Below are 18,546 nucleotides of genomic sequence, written 5' to 3' on the forward strand. Positions count from 1 at the left end.
GTCCATCTTGCCCCTCCCAGTATTGCTGTGATGGGTGAGTCGCTGGTGGTTCTTTTGATCTATTTATGTCCCGGCATGATTTTTCTTTGAACAACCCAACCGCAACCCAGTCTGTCAAAAGCTTTGAAACAAGTCTCTCTTCTGACCGAGTGCAGATCAAAATCATCTGCTCACAGACTTCATCAGATTATGACATTTGTGCTACTTCAGAATATTTCAAGACCCGCCCACAACAACCCAGCCTAGGTGGTTTCAGCACATACTTCTGTAGTAGTAGTAGTAGAGCCCGACCGATACTGGATTTTTGAGGCCGAGGCCGATACCGATATTAGGGAGTAAAAAAATTCCGATACCGATAATATCGGCCTATTATTATTATTTTTTTTAATCAAATGTTTATCCCCCATTAGTGCTAATCCCCCATTAGTGCTACTTTTTTATTTATTTATCCTGGTTGCTGCTCCACCCTCTGCCGATCTGGGGAGAGCCGAAAACTGGCTCCATGCTTCCACATGGGCAGTTAGCCAGCCGCTTCTTTTCACCTGACAGGGGAAGCTTCACCGGTAGGACATAGCACGTGGGAGGATCACGCTATTCCAACGAGTTCCCCTCCCTCCGAACAGGCGCCCTTAACGACCAGAGGAGGCACCACATCACAACCCTCAAATATCAAACACTTGACAAAGATATGATTGAGTTGACATGAATTGAAATATGTGATGTAGGCAGGATATTTTACAGCTTATTAATAAACTCAATGCAATGAAACAGTAAACTTAACTGGGAATTTAATAATTATAAATAACTAGAAATACAAAAACACAATAGAACAAATAGTTAAGAAAAAATATCAAATATACACAACATGCTGTCCATGCTGTCTATAACTTATATATATATATATATATATATATATATTTAAAAAAAATCGGCGCCAAATATTACCGATAACGATATATCGGTAATCGCCAATATCGGCCGATAATATCGGTCGGGCTCTAAGTAGTAGTAGTAGTCTTATTGCTTTATTCTGTATGATTTGTAGTTTGTTTATTTGTTGGGCTAACCCTAACCTAACCCTGAGAGTCTGAGACAGGCCAGTGATGAATATTCAAATGATTGAATGTAGCTGGTGCGTTTATCCTTCCACTCAGAGCTTTGGGGGCCTGTTTGACAAAGCAAGTTCAATATAGTCAGGGTATCTTTGTAATAGCTGGCTATGCTGGCTAACTGCTCTCATGGTTATCAACTCACTCTGTTAACCCAGGGTTTTCCAAACCAGCGATGAGTGCCTTCACATGAAAGGGTTGTGTTTGTAAAAGAAAAATAACACTTCCAACATGTATAAGTAGATTGTAGAAGTGGGAAGTATCCAACAAATTGATAACTAACATAGCCAGGCCGGAGGCATTATGGTTTCGGTTTTGTCTGTCCGTCCGCACATACGTCCGTCCGTCGTTCGTTAACGCGATATCTCAGGAAATGCCTTGATGGAATCTTTTCCAATTTGTCTCAAACGTCCACTTGGACTCAAGGATGAAGTGATTATATTTTGGTGGTCAAAGGTCAAGGTCACTGTGACCTCACAAATGCCATTTTCAAGCTCGGTAATAGCATATCTCAGTAACGCCTTGACGGAAATTCTTCACATTTGGCTCAAACGTCAAAGTCTGGACTGACATGGATGTCGACTGCTCACTTGTTGGTGGAGGCATATATCCGCGGTGCGGTCCTAATTATTTGTTTGTTCCTGATAGCCTGAACATAACCTGCAACAAGCATGTTAGGTGTATAACCAACCTAGAAGTGAATCACTGTCATAAGACCAACAAGCCAGAGTTAAGCCAAAGTAAAGTAAGCCAGTAATCTCGATAATTTGTGCAGGTATGTGACATCTTACAGCACCTTACATACAGTGCACAGCAGGGTAGTAGGGTACCACAGTAGGGTAGGTAGCCTGGTGCACACACAGGGACACTGCAAGACATACTGTTCTGTGGACATCTTCCAGTTACACAATCATCTCTTAACACCTACAGTCGGTCGGCCTTGAGTAGACTATACAAATCACCCTACACCACTCCATAGCTCTGTGTGTGCTTCACCAGTGTGACAAATCACCCTACACCACTCTATAGCTCTGTGTGTGCTTCACCAGTGATCACCCTACACCACTCTATAGCTCTGTGTGTGCTTCACCAGTGATCACCCTACACCACTCTATAGCTCTGTGTGTGCTTCAACAGTGATCACCCTACACCACTCTATAGCTCTGTGTGTGCTTCAACAGTGATCACCCTACACCACTCTATAGCTCTGTGTGTGCTTCAACAATGATCACCCTACACCACTCTATAGCTCTGTGTGTGCTTCAACAGTGATCACCCTACACCACTCTATAGCTCTGTGTGTGCTTCAACAGTGATCACCCTACACCACTCTATAGCTCTGTGTGTGCTTCAACAGTGATCACCCTACACCACTCTATAGCTCTGTGTGTGCTTCAACAGTGATCACCCTACACCACTCTATAGCTCTGTGTGTGCTTCAACAGTGATCACCCTACACCACTCTATAGCTCTGTGTGTGCTTCAACAGTGATCACCCTACACCACTCTATAGCTCTGTGTGTGCTTCAACAGTGATCACCCTACACCACTCTATAGCTCTGTGTGTGCTTCAACAGTGTGGCACAGAGTGTGAGTGTGACTGTAACCTTGTTGTGATCCTCTATAGAGGTATTCCTGATGGTGTGGAGGCTGACATCATCGCAACCATCAAGAAAACCTTCAACTTCAGCCACAGCGATGCCATCCATCTCTTCCAGACTCTGATGGAGTGCATGAAGAGCAAAGAACTGGTACGCTTGTGTCCATTCACATTTTGACCACCAGGCTTTAATTCTACCATTAGCATTCAGATTTAGGTCTTAGATTAGAAAAGTAGTTGGGGCAGGTGAGGAACCCTGAGTGCTGGATGTTGATGGGCTGGAGTCACCTTCAAACACAGCTTCATCGGACTCCTCAGGAGTTTCGCTAGCTCCAGCCAATTTCCTGCGATTGGCGTCACGATTTGGTGAGCTTTACTCCCCTTTTCACTTTGTCATTGACTGCGTTTACATGGACTTGAGTATCCCGGTTACTGTCGGGGTTTTGGAGTATCCCGTTTTTGTGTTTGCGCATGTAAACATCATATCCCGGTTTCAGAAAGCTGGATAAGCCCTTATCCCGGTTTTGAGAAAGCCGGTTATGCGAGGTGGAGTACTCCGAAAGAACCCGGGATACTGCTGCATGTATACACCTTATCCTGCTTTTTGACCGCAGCAGACTTCCTGCGCAGGCGCGGCTTCAGTTCAGTTCATCTCCAAACAACGCGAAACACACCGTGAACACCCTCCAACGCGAGGGGCTACCGTACACAACACAGCTTCCGCAAAATGACCCGTTTCACTATCAGAATTTCGTCCAGTATTAGAAAGTATAGAAGTGCCGCACGATTAGGCTACTTCCTCATCAGACCGCCGTCAGACTCCAGGCATTTTCTTCTCTAACCTCGCTGCTGTAGGTCCCGCACATACCTAATCGTTTTACCTGGAAATACTCACGCGCAAATGTCAGTGCAATTCGACTTAAAAGTCTCACTTCTGAAGCGATGAGGAGAGTTTTGCCGAGTTTTGTATTTCGGTGATGAAATAATCAAATGCTTGGCAGCTTAGATAGGAGAAAGCATCAAAATGCTGCCCTATTCAAGTCTGTAGTATACAGACTACAGGACGAAGGTGTTGTGACTCAAATTAAAGCCAAAGCCGCGCGCTGCGTGCAAACAGGGACACTCCACCATGAAGACGGAATCCAAGGGAATCCCACGTCTTTGCCCAAAAAAGGTGAATGACGTCACGTCACACGCACCCAATATAAGCAAAAAATTATATTAATAATGACCCCGGTTTGTATTGTAACGATCACAGGCGCCTGCGCAAATAGCATGCAGTGATCAGTAACCAGGATACTACTACTTATCATGTATACAGGGATATGAGTAACCTGCTTTCTCTCTCTTCCATGTAAACGCCATATCCCGAATATCATCAAAACCAGGATAAGCCTCATAACCGGGATACTCAAGTCCATGTAAACGCAGTCATTGTTGGAGTTTCTTCTTTATGCTGGCTTGCGCTGGAATTCGGAGTAGAGCAGAGATCTCTCTGGTGTAATCACTTGGACTGAGTGCAGTTCATTCTACCAGTCCTAATTTATTTGCCCTCACTTCAATTTCTGGACTTTATTAACCAATTAAGCAATTTACAGCAAAAGTGGAAGAAGCAAGTCCGGACCGCTACGGGCCTCCACCAGAGTTCTCTTAGTTACAAAATATTATGTTTTCCTTTCTCACAAAAAGGGAATTGCAGAAATGACAACAGGTAGTTTAGCATCCTTCAAAACAAAACAATCGAATCCCCAAGTATTAGTCTTATTTCTTGCCATCATTTGCATATGAAGCGTGTCATTTGCTGAAGCTTTGGGACTTTGTAACATGTTAGCTGTGGTCACGTTAAGGCAGCAATACCCGAGCATAATGAACATAATGGAACCGCCTGGAGATATTTGGGCTGGGCCTCCTTCTATTGCTCTGAATTAATTTTCAGTAGAGGGAGCCCGCGTTTAGAGCCGCGTTTAAAAATAATACCTGCAGGGGATATGAGTGCAGGGGATAAAATGGAATTATCTATAAATAATACAGTAGAAACTCTTCTTTATGGGAGAAACAACGGCCGCTCCACACTGAAACACAGCAGATAAACTCTTACCCACCAAACCCCCACCCGACCCACGGTGCCCTGCTGCAAGACCCCCCCCCCCCCCCCCGCTCTCCCCTCCCGTCACACCCCAACACTTCCGGGCGACATCCCCGGACACGTCCTCAAGGTCTGCGCCCAGCAGCTGGCGGGTATGTCTGGGGGTATTCAAAGACATTTTCAACCGGTCCCTCTCCCTCCGGACTGTCCCCTCCTGCTTCAAATGTGCTACCATCATCCCATTCCCAAACAGCAGAAGGTGACCAGCCTCAATGCCTGGTGCCCCATAGCCCTCACACATAGCCAGCAAGTGCCTAGAGAAGCTGGTCATGTCACACATCCGCCCCACACTGCCCCCGAACCACGACCCCCTACAATTTGCATACCGCCCTAACAGGAGCACAGCAGACCCCATGTGCTCCACACCGCCCTCTCACACCTGGAGGGGAGGGACATCTATGTGAGAATGCTGATTGTGGACTACAGCTCAGCGTTCAACACCATAGTGCCCTCCAGGTTGGTCAGCAACCTCAAGGATCTGGGCCTGAACACTGCACTGTGTGGCTGGATCCAGGACTTTCTGACAGACCGCCACCAGATGGTGAAAGTGGATAACCGCACCTCCTCCCCACTGACCATCAGCATAGGAGCGCCGCAGGGCTGTGTCTCCAGCCCCTTCTGGTATGACCTTTACACCCACGACTGCGTGGCCACACAGACTTCAAACACCATTGTGAAGTTTGCGGATGACACAGCGGTTGTGGGGCTGATCTCCAATGGCTATGAGACGGCTTACAGGAAAGAGGTGGATGCCCTCAGGGCATTGCCCTGGAACAGTGGTACCAGGACAACCACCTCTCCCTGAATGTCTAAGACCCACGAGGTCATTGTAGATTACAGGAAGCGGAGGGAGACTCACTCCTAGGGCTGCACGTTAAATCGATTTTGAATCGTAGTCGAATTAATTAGTTAGGACGATGTAAAAAAATGCTAATTGTTAAATCGATTTTAACTTTGATTTATTTTTTTATCGATTTATGACCTAATCATTGTCTGTAACAGTGATTTATGACATCATCGTCATATATGACATCACTATAGTGGTGACCCTGCCACCAGGCCGAGCCGTCTAGAACTGTATGACATCATCAAAGATTCAAGATTCACTTTAGGCACCGTAAGTAAATAGATTACAAACGTGGAAGGGGGGGGTTAATAATGCTCCAAAGTCACTCAATTTTGGAGAGGAAATGTTGGCCAGAAACCAATAATACCTTTAGATTTACCATAAGTAAGTTTGGGTAGACCTGGTAGTGGACAGTGAAAATAATCTCTTTCAGGCCCAATCTGTTACACTATTCACTATCACCCCTTTGTGCTTTTACATACAGTTTGAGGTTGTTTGTATTTGTAATGTTTGTATTGTAGTTTGAATGATCTGTATTTTAAGGAATGATGACATTACGTTACATTACGTCATTTGGCAGACGCTTTTATCCAAAGCGACTTACAATAACACATTTTTTGTCTGCAATAGAACAATCAACTATGGAGCACAGTCTATGACAACTACAGCTTCTGAAGGAACAGTGGTACAAGTTTAGGTTAGTGGTACAAGGTTGGTTAGTTTTTTTTTTTTTTTTTAATATAAGGAAAGAGAGAGACGAGGTTAGATCAAGAAGGGCCCAGATGGAGCCTGAAAAGGTGTGTCTTTAGTCTTTTCCGAAAGATCGGCAGTGATTCAGCAGTCCTGACCGAAGGTGGAAGCTCGTTCCACCATTGAGGTGCCAGGGACGAGAAGAGTCGAGATCGGGATGAGCGACTTTTGAGCCCCCGTAGCGAAGGAGGGGCGAGGCGACCTGCACTGGTGGAGGAGCGAAGGGAGCGGTGAGAGGTTTGGAACCTGACCATGGATTGCAGGTACCGGGGAGCTGTCTGGTGTACTGCCCTGTAGGCCAGTACCAGTGTCTTGAATTTGATGCGGGCCGAGATGGGAAGCCAGTGGAGCTCCTGGAAGAGGGGAGTGACGTGAGAGAATTTGGGTTGGTTGAATATCAGACGGGCTGCAGCGTTCTGAATGAGCTGAAGCGGTCGGATGTCGGTGGCAGGTAGGCCGGCCAGAAGCACGTTGCAGTAGTCCAGGCGGGAGGAGACAAGAGACTGGACCAGGAGTTGAGTCGCTTCTCTTGTGAGAAAGGGACGGATTTTGCGGATGTTGTAGAGAGAGAACCTACAGGAGCGCGCTGTAGCAGCTATGTTGGCAGAGCAAGACAGCTGGTTGTCAAGGATCACCCCGAGGTTCTTGGCTGTTTGGGAGGGGAGTACAGTGGTGTTGTCAATGGAGATGGAGAGATCTGCAAGAGGGCAGTCTTTTCCTGGGAGGAAGAGTAGCTCGGTCTTACCAAGGTTGAGCTTGAGGTGGTGGGCAGACATCCAGTCGCCAATGTCTTTGAGGCATGCAGAGATGCGAGCCTCGATTTGAGTGTCAGAGGGGGGGAAAGAAAGGAAAAGCTGGGTGTCATCAGCATAGCAGTGATAAGAAAAGCCATGAGAAGAGATCACATAGGCAAGAGATCTGATATAGAGAAGGAAAAGTAAGGGGCCCAGGACTGAGCCCTGGGGGACACCGGTGGTAAGAGGACAGGATCTGGAGAGGGACCCTCTCCATGAGACCTGGTATGAGCGGTTAGAGAGGTAAGAAGCAAACCAGGAGAGTGCAGAGCCTGAAATGCCGAGGTCGGACAGAGTGGAAAGAAGGATTTGGTGGTTGACTGTATCGAAGGCAGCAGACAGGTCAAGGAGGACAAGAACAGAAGAGAGGGATGAGGCCTTAGCAGTGTGAAGGGCCTCTGTGACAGCAAGAAGAGCTGTCTCAGTGGAGTGAGAGGCCTTGAAACCGGACTGCAGATGACCTACACAAGTTAAATTCTTTTCTGTCTTTTTATCTGTCAAACTCTTCAAGCAGATGTGTTAAAATATCCAAAGCTTTAGATTAAACATACAAGGTATCATACAAGGTATACTTTTTAGATCTTTAAATCTTTAGATTTAAGTGAAATTTTCTGCCGTTCCTAGTACTGCTAGTTCATATACATTGAAGCCACGACATCACAGGCTTAAAAAAACAGGATGCTGTCTGAGGAAAGGTAATGACGTCGTATGCTATGCTCTTCCCTGGAAACAGATCACTGTGTTTCACATCAGCTCAGAGGACCACCAGGACATAGATGTGGCCATTCTGAGGGCATTGCTCAAAGGTCAGTAGACAATTTCAATCTTTTCATACAGTATGTTGCAATGCCATCATTCAACAGAGGGTTGTTGGCGTCAGAAGGTTCAGATTTTGAGACTTTGTCATGTTTTCATATCGATATAGATATGTTTTGAGAACAGAGTCCCCCCTGTGGGCCCTTCTTTTTGTGTTCCTGAGGAGATCATGTTGCTAGCATTCACAGGACCTCATTATTCCAACACTGTCAGTCTGTCTCCCCCCCTAACTGCATGCCTCTGTCCTACCCCTCTTACTCTCTCCAGTCTGGGAGAAAGAGACAGAAGGCGTCTGTCCTACCCCTCTTACTCTCTGCAGTCTGGGAGAAAGAGACAGAAGGGGTCTGTCCTACCCCTCTTACTCTCTGCAGTCTGGGAGAAAGAGACAGAAGGGGTCTGTCCTACCCCTCTTACTCTCTGCAGTCTGGGAGAAAGAGACAGAAGGGGTCTGTCCTACCCCTCTTACTCTCTGCAGTCTGGGAGAAAGAGACAGAAGGGGTCTGTCCTACCCCTCTTACTCTCTGCAGTCTGGGAGAAAGAGACAGAAGGGGTCTGTCCTACCCCTCTTACTCTCTGCAGTCTGGGAGAAAGAGACAGAAGGGGTCTGTCCTACCCCTCTTACTCTCTGCAGTCTGGGAGAAAGAGACAGAAGGGGTCTGTCCTACCCCTCTTACTCTCTGCAGTCTGGGAGAAAGAGACAGAAGGGGTCTGTCCTACCCCTCTTACTCTCTGCAGTCTGGGAGAAAGAGACAGAAGGGGTCTGTCCTACCCCTCTTACTCTCTGCAGTCTGGGAGAAAGAGACAGGAGGTATTTATCTTGGGGATTAAATTTGATTGGTATATTACCCAGGTATATGGTGCCAAACCGTCATCTATTTCAAAACCCAGTATTAATTTGATCTCTGAGATCATTTTTAGCTCCTGGTAGGTTTGTGTGTGTGCGTCTGTGTGTGCCACAGCTTGCAGGGATATCTGCTTAGCTTGGTCACATGTAGCTCCTAAATTATTACTTTAATTATGCTATTCTCACTAATCCTACCCCAGATTTCTCAGAATGGTTTGAGCCCACATAGTTCTCTTGTAACATTTAGTGTAACCCATACATTCATTTTATTATGTATTCTTCCTCATTAGAGGTTCTTAATGTGTGGCGACTTCTGTATATCTGTCTCTTTTTAATATTTATTGCCTTTTGGGTTTTGTGATGTTATTTGATGTTTGTTTAGTTGTTGTTTTCTTACTGTTGTAACCACACCTTCTATCTGTGAATGCTTGTGTCCGGCAGTCGATTCACAGGTGGACCTTATCTGTCTTATCTTATCTACTCTCCTGTTGGTTGGCGTATGAAGCTCGCCCTTCCATTTAAATTGCCTTTTTTCACCATTCTTGTTACCCCGACGATGGCTTAAGGCTCAACGTTTCTTTGCCCTACCAGAAAGGTCGACTTGTTGTCAGTGCCGGTTATTTGTCCTTTCATGTTTGCTTAGCTTAACATTCACCCCCAAACCTTTTAGACTTGCCCAGAATCTGCAGTCCCGACGGGCCAGGGGACCAGACTTGGGCAGGCTGCCATGAACTGTTCATCCCCGTTGCACCTAGTAACCAGGGCTTCCAGGCTGGGATGGATGCCTCTGCACAAACTGGCTCCCATGAGCTGACCATTCCAAACCATCTTATTGAGGATAAACCATCTTGACTGTAACATGAACCCGATTAGAGTTGTCTTCGAGAGCCGCCCTCAGTGGTTATGTTGATTTTAAGATTTGGAACAACTGGCTCTTGTGTGAATGGAAAGGAAGAATATATTTATTTATTCGTTTCTTTTTGCCTACATTATTTCATTTTCGCCACATTTTTTGGGTGCTCTTTCCTCCCCTATCATCTTTCTCAATCATAACGATTTGATAGAAATAAATAATGCTGCGTTATAACTTGATTATTTTTGTTTGTGTATGTATAGGTTGGCTCGCTGGAGCAGGCAATGCTGGATGCACTAGTGATGGACAGAGTGGACTTTGTCAAGTTGCTTATAGAAAATGGTGTGAGCATGCACCGCTTCCTCACAATCAATCGTCTGGAGGAGCTCTACAACACGGTTAGTCTATAAACGTACACACACACACATGCCATTGAATAGGTGAGGTAGGCTTAGATGCAGATTTTCTAAAATAAATATATTTGTTTTGGTTTCAGTGGGGCATTTTCTGGGCCATGGTTTGGTGTTTCAGAGGCCTTTGCATGTTGCTACACAAAAAATAATACATTTGGGAGGAAATGTTGTTGACCAACATATTCAGACACTTGCAAACACACACAAAAGCACACACATACAGTATACAGTAGCCTATAGGGGTGCTTAAAAAAATTGATTATTGAAAGGATCGCCATTCTTAATGCCGCAATTCCTGGATCGATTCCCAACTCCCTAGAATCGATTCTTCTTCGTATTGCAGGCAGCAATGTCTCATTTTTAATGCTCTGATTGTCTTTTCGATTGTCTTTTTGCACATGAAGGCAGCACTGCACTGCGGTGTCCGTTTAAAAAAAGCATGTGATCCACTCGTCATAGGAAGAGCGGAAGGGCTCTCGGCTTTGCTGTTCTGTAAACACAGAGCCACAAGCTGGCTGGCTAGCTGGCTGTTATGAAGAGTCACATAAACAGATGGAATTAAAATGTGTCAGACGATGGTTTTGTACACGGGAGACAAAGCTACAGTTGCAGCAGACAATAGTGCTAGCTAGTGTTAGCTGGCTGGCATCAGTGGCGTGAATGAGATCGCTAGTTAGCTTTACTGTCGATGGCTAGCGGTAGCGATGTTAGCATTAGCAACGACAACGTTACAGCGTATATAGACTCAGCCCTCAGTCTTAATCCGTTTCACTCCTGTAAGACTGAGAATATTACTACTTAAATCTTTGCATAACGTTAGGTGGCGCTGTTGGAAGCCTTGCATCGGAGAACCAATCATGAGTGTTGTGGGCGGGCCTGCTTTCTGGGGGCAGATCTCATGCAGAACCGGTGTCTCGCAAAACATCGTCGCATTTGCGGAGAAACATATTAATCACGTAGAAACAAACATAACCTGTTAATAGGACGTGTTTCATCCGGCCCCGGCGGCTAGAGGTTTTTTCCCCCAGCGATAAACCCGACTCCCGAGGCTAACGTTACAGAGCCTGCTGGCTGCTGATGACTTCACACAAGTTCACAGTATCAAGCGGACCACTTCCGGTAGGAAAAATGATTGTAAAATAAACCACAGCTATAAATTTTGTTTGGAGCATATCAGCTTCATGCTCTGTGTTAGGACTATGATAAATGGCATTGCCGCTACCAAATAAAATTCTAATAATAAATGTAGGCGTGTCTGCTGCCGGCGGTTCTCGCCCGGCTCGGACAAACAATTTCTGACAGTGAAATTCCCAGCCGTTTGGTGGCGCAGCTCACCAAACGTCTGGGAGCCGAGACTACAGCGTATATGACAACACAGTGATAGCGGCTAGCCGCTCGCAATCTTAAAAAAAAAAATCTGGCTATCATTATGCATGCTGTCTGGTAGACCATTTATAAGTTAGCAGCTATGTGAATATGCGGCTAAGGTTTCAACAATCTGTGCTTCCTTTATCAAACTAAAAGCAGCTAACGTTAGCTGGATATACTCAACAACACCCAGTGTGTCTAACGTTAGTAGTCTTTGGTCAGTGATTTTCACTGGATGCATGCAGGGCACTTTTGTCTACCTGATGCAGGTGTTCATTCAGAACACTGTCAGTGTCTGCCCACTGTCATCAGCCTGCCTTACGATGTTACACTGTGGGATACGTCCACCACATCAGTATTATGATAATATAATAAAATAAAAAACGATTTGTATAGCACCTTTCTTAAGTTCTTGTACACCAGAATAATTACACCAAAGACCAAAGGTATAATAAGGCAAAACAATTATAAACAAGCACACAAGAATTAAAAAAGAAAGGTCAAATCACACATTAGAGATGAGAGAACTCCTTTATCTTCCTTCACCTCTCCTGTGTGGTTCTGTGGGTAAAGCATGGCACTAATAATGCCAGTGTGAGCACTTTGTATTCCCTTTGGGGCAGTCAGTAGTAGAGTATTTGCACTTTTACTTGGAATTTGTGTACTGCCACCACCTCTTGGACATAAGATGCATAGTTATACCCCGTTCAAGACAACTCGACAAAAGTGAATTGAACGGTCGTCGAGGCCAGAATTACAGCTTGGAAATTCGGGTATCATTCAGAGCTCCGCTTTGTCCGAGTTGACGTCATATGTATCCACACATCTCATCCAAAGTGTTGCATTAATACACTTCCCAGAACCCACCTTGGTTTTTCCCTGTGTTTTCCCTCTGACAGGGAAGTGCAGCTTGAACGCAAATATGCCAGGGGCGGAGGTTCCGAGATGAAACCTCCGACGGTCCGAGTTGTCATGAATGCGGTATTATACTCGAGGTCATGTCTCCCCCCCCCCCAAAGTCTATAAATTCCTCCCAAAGTCTACAGATCCCCCCCAAAGTCTATAAATCCCCCCTATCTGAAGAACATAAGGGGGGAATTCCCCCCTAGTTTGCTAAATGAATTTTAGGGCCTGACTACTTCAGAAGTTGAACTTGAAGTTCAGCCTGAATAAATTAGAATTCTTGTCTTCGATTTTGCCTTTGTGTGTTATTGCAATATAAAACAACATAATTGAGAATCGATTGTAGATTCTGGAGTCGAGAATCGTTGGAATCGAGAATCGTTGGAATCGAGAATCGATTCTGGAATCAGATCGTGACCCCAGCAATCGGAATCGGTTCAGATCGGAGCACCCCTACAGTATACATGTGCACACACATACACAGAGATGGACACAGAGCTTTGTATGACGCTATAATACACAAATGCGAAGAATGGGAATTATAGTCTTGTCTGCCTTTCCTCTATTTTAGAAACAACCCTCCAACAATCCAACTCTCCTCCACCTGGTCCGGGACGTTAAACAGGTAGAGTCAGTCCCATTCAACATTTCTTCGATTGATAGCAGATGTTGACCAGAGTTGAGTTGCTCATATCTTTGCTGTAACTTCTCGCAGGGTAACCTGCCCCCAAACTATAAGATCACTTTGATCGATGTGGGTCTGGTCATCGAGTTCCTGATGGGTGGGACTTACAGGTGCAACTACACTAGGAAACGATTTCGGATCATCTACAACAATCTCCATGGCAACAGTAGGGTAAGATCAAACTGTTGCAGTTGCTGGAGCCTGCTGGTGGCTCAGCACACTCAAACTAGGGGCCAGTGTATTGGGACATTTTTGATAAACTAGCCTTATTGGCGCACGCGTGGGTGTGTGTGTATTGCTCACTAAATGTTATTGCATCAGTGATGTCACAATGCCTCCTTGTGTGTGTTGCTCACTAATGTTATTGCATCAGTGATGTCACAATGCCTCCGTGTGTGTGTGTGCTCCATTATGATTTCACTGATGACATCAGTGTGTGTGTGTGCCCCCTATGACATCACTGATCAGTCTTGTCACAATGCCTCCTTGTGTGTGTGTGTGACCTCACTGATCAGTCTTGTCACATTCACAATGCCTCCTTGTGTGTGCGTGTGCGCCCTTATGACATCACGTTTGACATCATCACTGATGACATCACTGGTGACATCACATCATTAGCTAATTAGCCTAATCATAAAATCCGGCTCCGTTAGGTCACCCACACGGGTGCCCTTTACACACCCTGAAGGTTTCACCCCGATCGCACGTAAACCGGCATAGCTGTGGCCGGACACAGAACTTGAAACAAACAAAGTCCACATAGCACTTCAACATGGGCACTGACATGGTGATCAATTAAGTACAAATGCAATGGGGAAAAAACACATTTTGGTGTTGTTTTTATTCCTAGCGATAGCCAGGCAGGAGGCATTATGGTTTCGGGTTGTCCTTACGTCCGTCCGATGTTCGTTAACACGATATCTGAGGAACGCCTTGACGGAATTTCATCAAATTTGGCTGAAACGTCCACTTGACTCAAGGATGAACTGATTCGATTTTGGTGGGCAAAGGTCAAGGATGAACTGATTAAAGGTAAAAGTTCAAGGTCACTGTGGCCTCACGCACGCCATACTGTAGCTCGTTAACGCCTTCATAAAATGTGTTTGAATTTGGCTCAAATGTCCACTTGACTCAAGGATGAACTGATTACATTTTGGTGGTCAAAGGTCAAGGTTACTGTGACCTCACAAACACCATTTTCCAGCTGGTTAACGCAATATCTCAGTAACGCCTTGACGGAATTTCTTCACATATGGCTCAAATGTCAAAGTCAAGACAGACATGGATGTCGACTGCTCACTTGTTGGCGGAGGCATATATCCACGGTGCGGTCATTCCAGTTGTAACTAAAAATGGCTACAATGTGTAATTTCAGACACCATCTTTGTTGTTATTGATTCCATTGTATGTTAACTTCTAATTTAATTCAGTGGATTCAAAATATGAACATGTATTTCTGTGTCCTGCACAGAGGTCGGGGCGCCACACAGCAGGTCCTGGATCTCATTTGAGGAAAAGTCACGAGTCCTTCAGCATCCAGGCTGACAAGAAGGAGAAGACCAGGCACAACCACTTCATCAAGACCGCACAGCCATACAAACCCAAGGTAACCTCCTGTAATTCAATTAAAAGCAACAAAGCAGTTGGAAGACTGCGCCATCCCTCAGTTGAAGAGCTAATGCCAAAGAGAAAAAATCATAACTAAATAGTAACTGGACTGCATTTATAGCGCTTTTCTAGTCTACCAACCACTCAAAGTGCTTTACAACACATGCCGACATTCACCCATTCACACACACAGGGTGCTGGCACAACCATCGGGAGCAATTTGGGGTTCAGTATAGGGTTGGCACGATGGACGATGGCATCGACCATGGTGATGGGTCGACCCCCATCGACGTCTGAGCCTTCTCCATCGGATCATCGTGATTAATTATCTGTTCGAAGTAAATTGTGCAGTTTTAACTCATTGAGTGCCAGCCACTTTTGGAAAACGGATGCTCCCAGTGCCAGAGTTTCAGAGCGTTTTCAGTGATTTCTCGAGGCCCACAGAATATTGTGTGATATTACTATGTAAACACCGAACACGCCCAAAGAACGATGAGACTCTCTTCTATCATCAGCAAAAAAAAGTTTATTGATATCATTTTCCGTTCTTTAGTTATCAGCCGGAGAAGATAGGTTGATTTCACCAAAAACAGACGTTTCCATCTAGAAGCTGAGATAATGAGCCTTTTGTGAAATGAAGCATTTCAAGCAAATCACTGACTCTGAAGCTAATATTTTCTGACCTGAAACCTCTGAACAGTAATTTCCCTAAATAAAACAGCACCCCCACCCCCCTCAACTCCAAACTCCTCCTCCGTGGGAGTGTCTCTGGTTGCTCTGCTCGCTCTGCTGCGTGTGTCAGGCGAGTCTCTGCTGCCTGCTATGGCAGGCTCTGCTGCCTGCGGATCCACGTTCGGATGGCGGCCGCTCGTCGGGGGAGTCTGGATCGGGCTCGCTGAGTTCGTCTGCGTTTCTGGGGTTTCGGTTGTGAGCTGGGATGAAAAGCTGCGTCCGATTCTAGGCTTTCTGCTGCGCGTTTCAAAGTGCGCTGCTGCACCCAGTCTATTTTCGGAGCGCTCCGCCTTGTGCGCCGGCTCCCAGCGCGACACCGAAAAGCCAAACCATTCTCATGAGAATGGTTTGGCTTTGGTTTTCTTTTCTGGCGGCTAATCGTGTGGAGAAACTATCGCAGCAGAGACAGAGCACTGCGCGAAATACCCCAGAATCCGGAGTTAGTCTTGCCAGGATATGTCAAATTATGACCCATATATGAGGAAATCTGGGTTGGATACTCTCCGACCACAACATTTTACAATTTCATATCTGGAGCATATCTTAACTCCGAATGGGACCACTTGATACCATCAGAATATGGAGTTTAGATATTTTCCCGATATGACTGCTGTCATATTTTGAAAGCCAACCACATCACATGTCTGGTGACAGCATATGGCAGGATACTACCGAAATGCCTCGCCCTGTGTGTGTTCAAATCCGGGAAGCAATATACGTGTCATATCCGTAGCAGGAAACTTTGAGATAGTATTAATATCCTTATGTCGGACATTCAAAGATATGATGCAAATCTGATCAAATTGACTGTCGATACTCATGGTTTATGACTCATGTCCGGAGCATATCTTAAGTCCGGATTGGGATCATTTTGACACCATCAGAATATGGAGTCCACATTTTTTCTAGATATGACTGATGCCATATTTTGAAAGCCAAACACACCACATGTCTGGTGACAGCATATGGCAGGATACTACCGAAATGCCTCGTCCTGTGTGTGCTAAAATCTGGGAAGCAATACGTCTCATATCCGTAGCAGGAAACTTTGAGATACTATTAACCCATTTCAGACGGGATGACGTTCGCGTCATTCTCCCTTTAAAGACGGGATGCCGTTCGCGTCAATATACCTTTGAAGACGGGATGACGTCTACGTCAATTTGTAGTTTAGCTGTAGTTTTTCGCCTATTTCCGGTCTCTAGGCAAATGAAATCATTCAGAAAACACACGTGGGGTCTCGCAATGCATTCTGGGATTGTTTTGGGAAGGAAAAGTTTTTTTTTTCTTCACTTTGAGCGGATCTGTTAGAGCGATGGAGGAAGAAAATAATATTAGCGAAGGAAGCGATTTTGAAGACGCGGAATATTCTGAACATTCCACCGTTGATGAAGAGTTAAATGATGACCCAGTTACAGACCCCGATTGGCAGCCCTTGGACAGAGATCAGTGGGTCAGAACTATGTTTCAGGATGACGATGACGATGAGTCTGACGAAGAAGACCAATTCGAAGGCTTCCATGGAAACTGGGTAACGGAGCAGCGCTGTTACCGTCCTGTGCCGGTCAAAGCGTTCAAAAGGGTGCCCGGGGTGAAAAGCGGTGTTGGCTTACAAGCCGATTCCACACCTCTATTTTCTTTCGAGAAAATTTACACGGAGGAAATGTGGGACCGTCTTGTCACGGAGACGAACCGATATGCCGACCAGAGACGCACAATTCCCCCAGCCAAAAAAGCAGCCAAGTGGACCCCGGTAACAGTGAAAGAAATGAAAACATTCATTGGGCTGTGTCTCGCCATGGGGATAATGAAACTTCCCGTCCGAAGAGAGTACTGGCGGCTATCCAAAAACATCTTCAAAACCAACTTCGGCCAGAATATGTCCCGGGACCGATTTGACGCCATTTGGAGGTAGGCTAAGAACAATAATATTATCCTTGTTATTATAACCATTGCGTGATATAGATGCGCCCCATTGAATAGGATGCGCTATATAAATAATAGTAGTTTGATAGATAAAATGTAACATTAGTACCATTGTTATGATGCCCTAAGGGAAATGAAATATATTGCAAATGTATTAGAGGTGTAGTGGGAGTATTGCCATAGTAGCGAGCTTATACACTGGGGTAAGAAACCCCTGCTGGGCTCGGCTGCTACACCTATTGTGTGTGGGCAAACACCTAGTAGGCCTATTGTTATTCAATTGTCAGGAATGTGGAGAGAATGCGCTTCACTCTTTGCACCAAGACAGACACTGCACTTAGACAGACCCTGTAACCCTCAAGTGTAACTAACCTATATAATGATATAGCCTACAATTTTTCATTTCATCCAAGATGTGTCTACTTGTATATAATATACAATACAATATACAATATTGTATACAATATACAAGACATTATATTGTTTATAATATATTGTAATATGTGTCTAATTACCCCCCCTCCCCTACCCCCCCTCTTCCATCCTCCCCTCTCTCACCTCTTCAGATACCTTCACCTCCAAGATAACAACGCACGAGGCGACCCAGCTGATAAGCTCTGGAAACTGCGCTGGTACCTGGACTTCCTGAACCAGCGCTTCCAGGACCTCTATGAGGTCAACGGCACAGTCAGCATTGACGAATCAATGATCAAGTTCAAAGGCAGGCTTGGCTTCCGGCAATACCTGCCAATGAAGGTACTGCTGATTGATTGATCAAATTGTCTCACCTCTATTTTGCCTATGTAACCTGCATCTTTTGGTAATGTGTGAAATAAACATTCATTCATTCATTCCAGCCAACCAAATGGGGCGTGAAGGTTTGGGTGATGGCGGAGAGCTCAACAGGCTACGTTCCGCACTTCAAAGTAAGGAAAAAAATCAGCACACCAAGAATATGCAAATATGTATTCTGTAATGTGTTGTTATTTGAGTGACCTTTCAAGCACCCAAGGCCCTTCCTCAGACTTGTGTTTCTTCTTGCAAACTCCCCAGGTGTACACAGGACGTGAAGCGGCGCCGCAGACGGGCCTGGCACAGCGCGTGGTGCTGGACCTCGCCAAGCCATACAATGGCACCTTCCTGTCCATTTAT

The 18,546-nt window shown here is 45.4% G+C and overlaps 1 protein-coding gene across 1 annotated transcript; it reads left to right on the forward strand.

The window, feature by feature from the left end:
• Positions 1 to 1,340: 1,340 nt before the first annotated feature.
• LOC310780816 (transient receptor potential cation channel subfamily M member 7-like) lies at positions 1,341 to 15,093 on the forward strand (the record flags this gene model as incomplete). Its single annotated transcript, XM_083641315.1, has 9 exons — positions 1,341 to 1,348; positions 2,737 to 2,860; positions 5,514 to 5,634; positions 9,348 to 9,358; positions 10,023 to 10,157; positions 13,015 to 13,068; positions 13,159 to 13,299; positions 14,600 to 14,734; positions 15,088 to 15,093. 9 exons carry the CDS (start codon positions 1,341 to 1,343, stop codon positions 15,091 to 15,093), a joined length of 735 nt encoding a protein of 244 aa, XP_083497441.1.
• Positions 15,094 to 18,546: the final 3,453 nt, after the last annotated feature.

Source organism: Poromitra crassiceps (assembly GCF_964638095.1).
Source record: "Poromitra crassiceps genome assembly, chromosome: 8".
Taxonomy (NCBI): Eukaryota; Metazoa; Chordata; class Actinopteri; order Beryciformes; family Melamphaidae; genus Poromitra; species Poromitra crassiceps.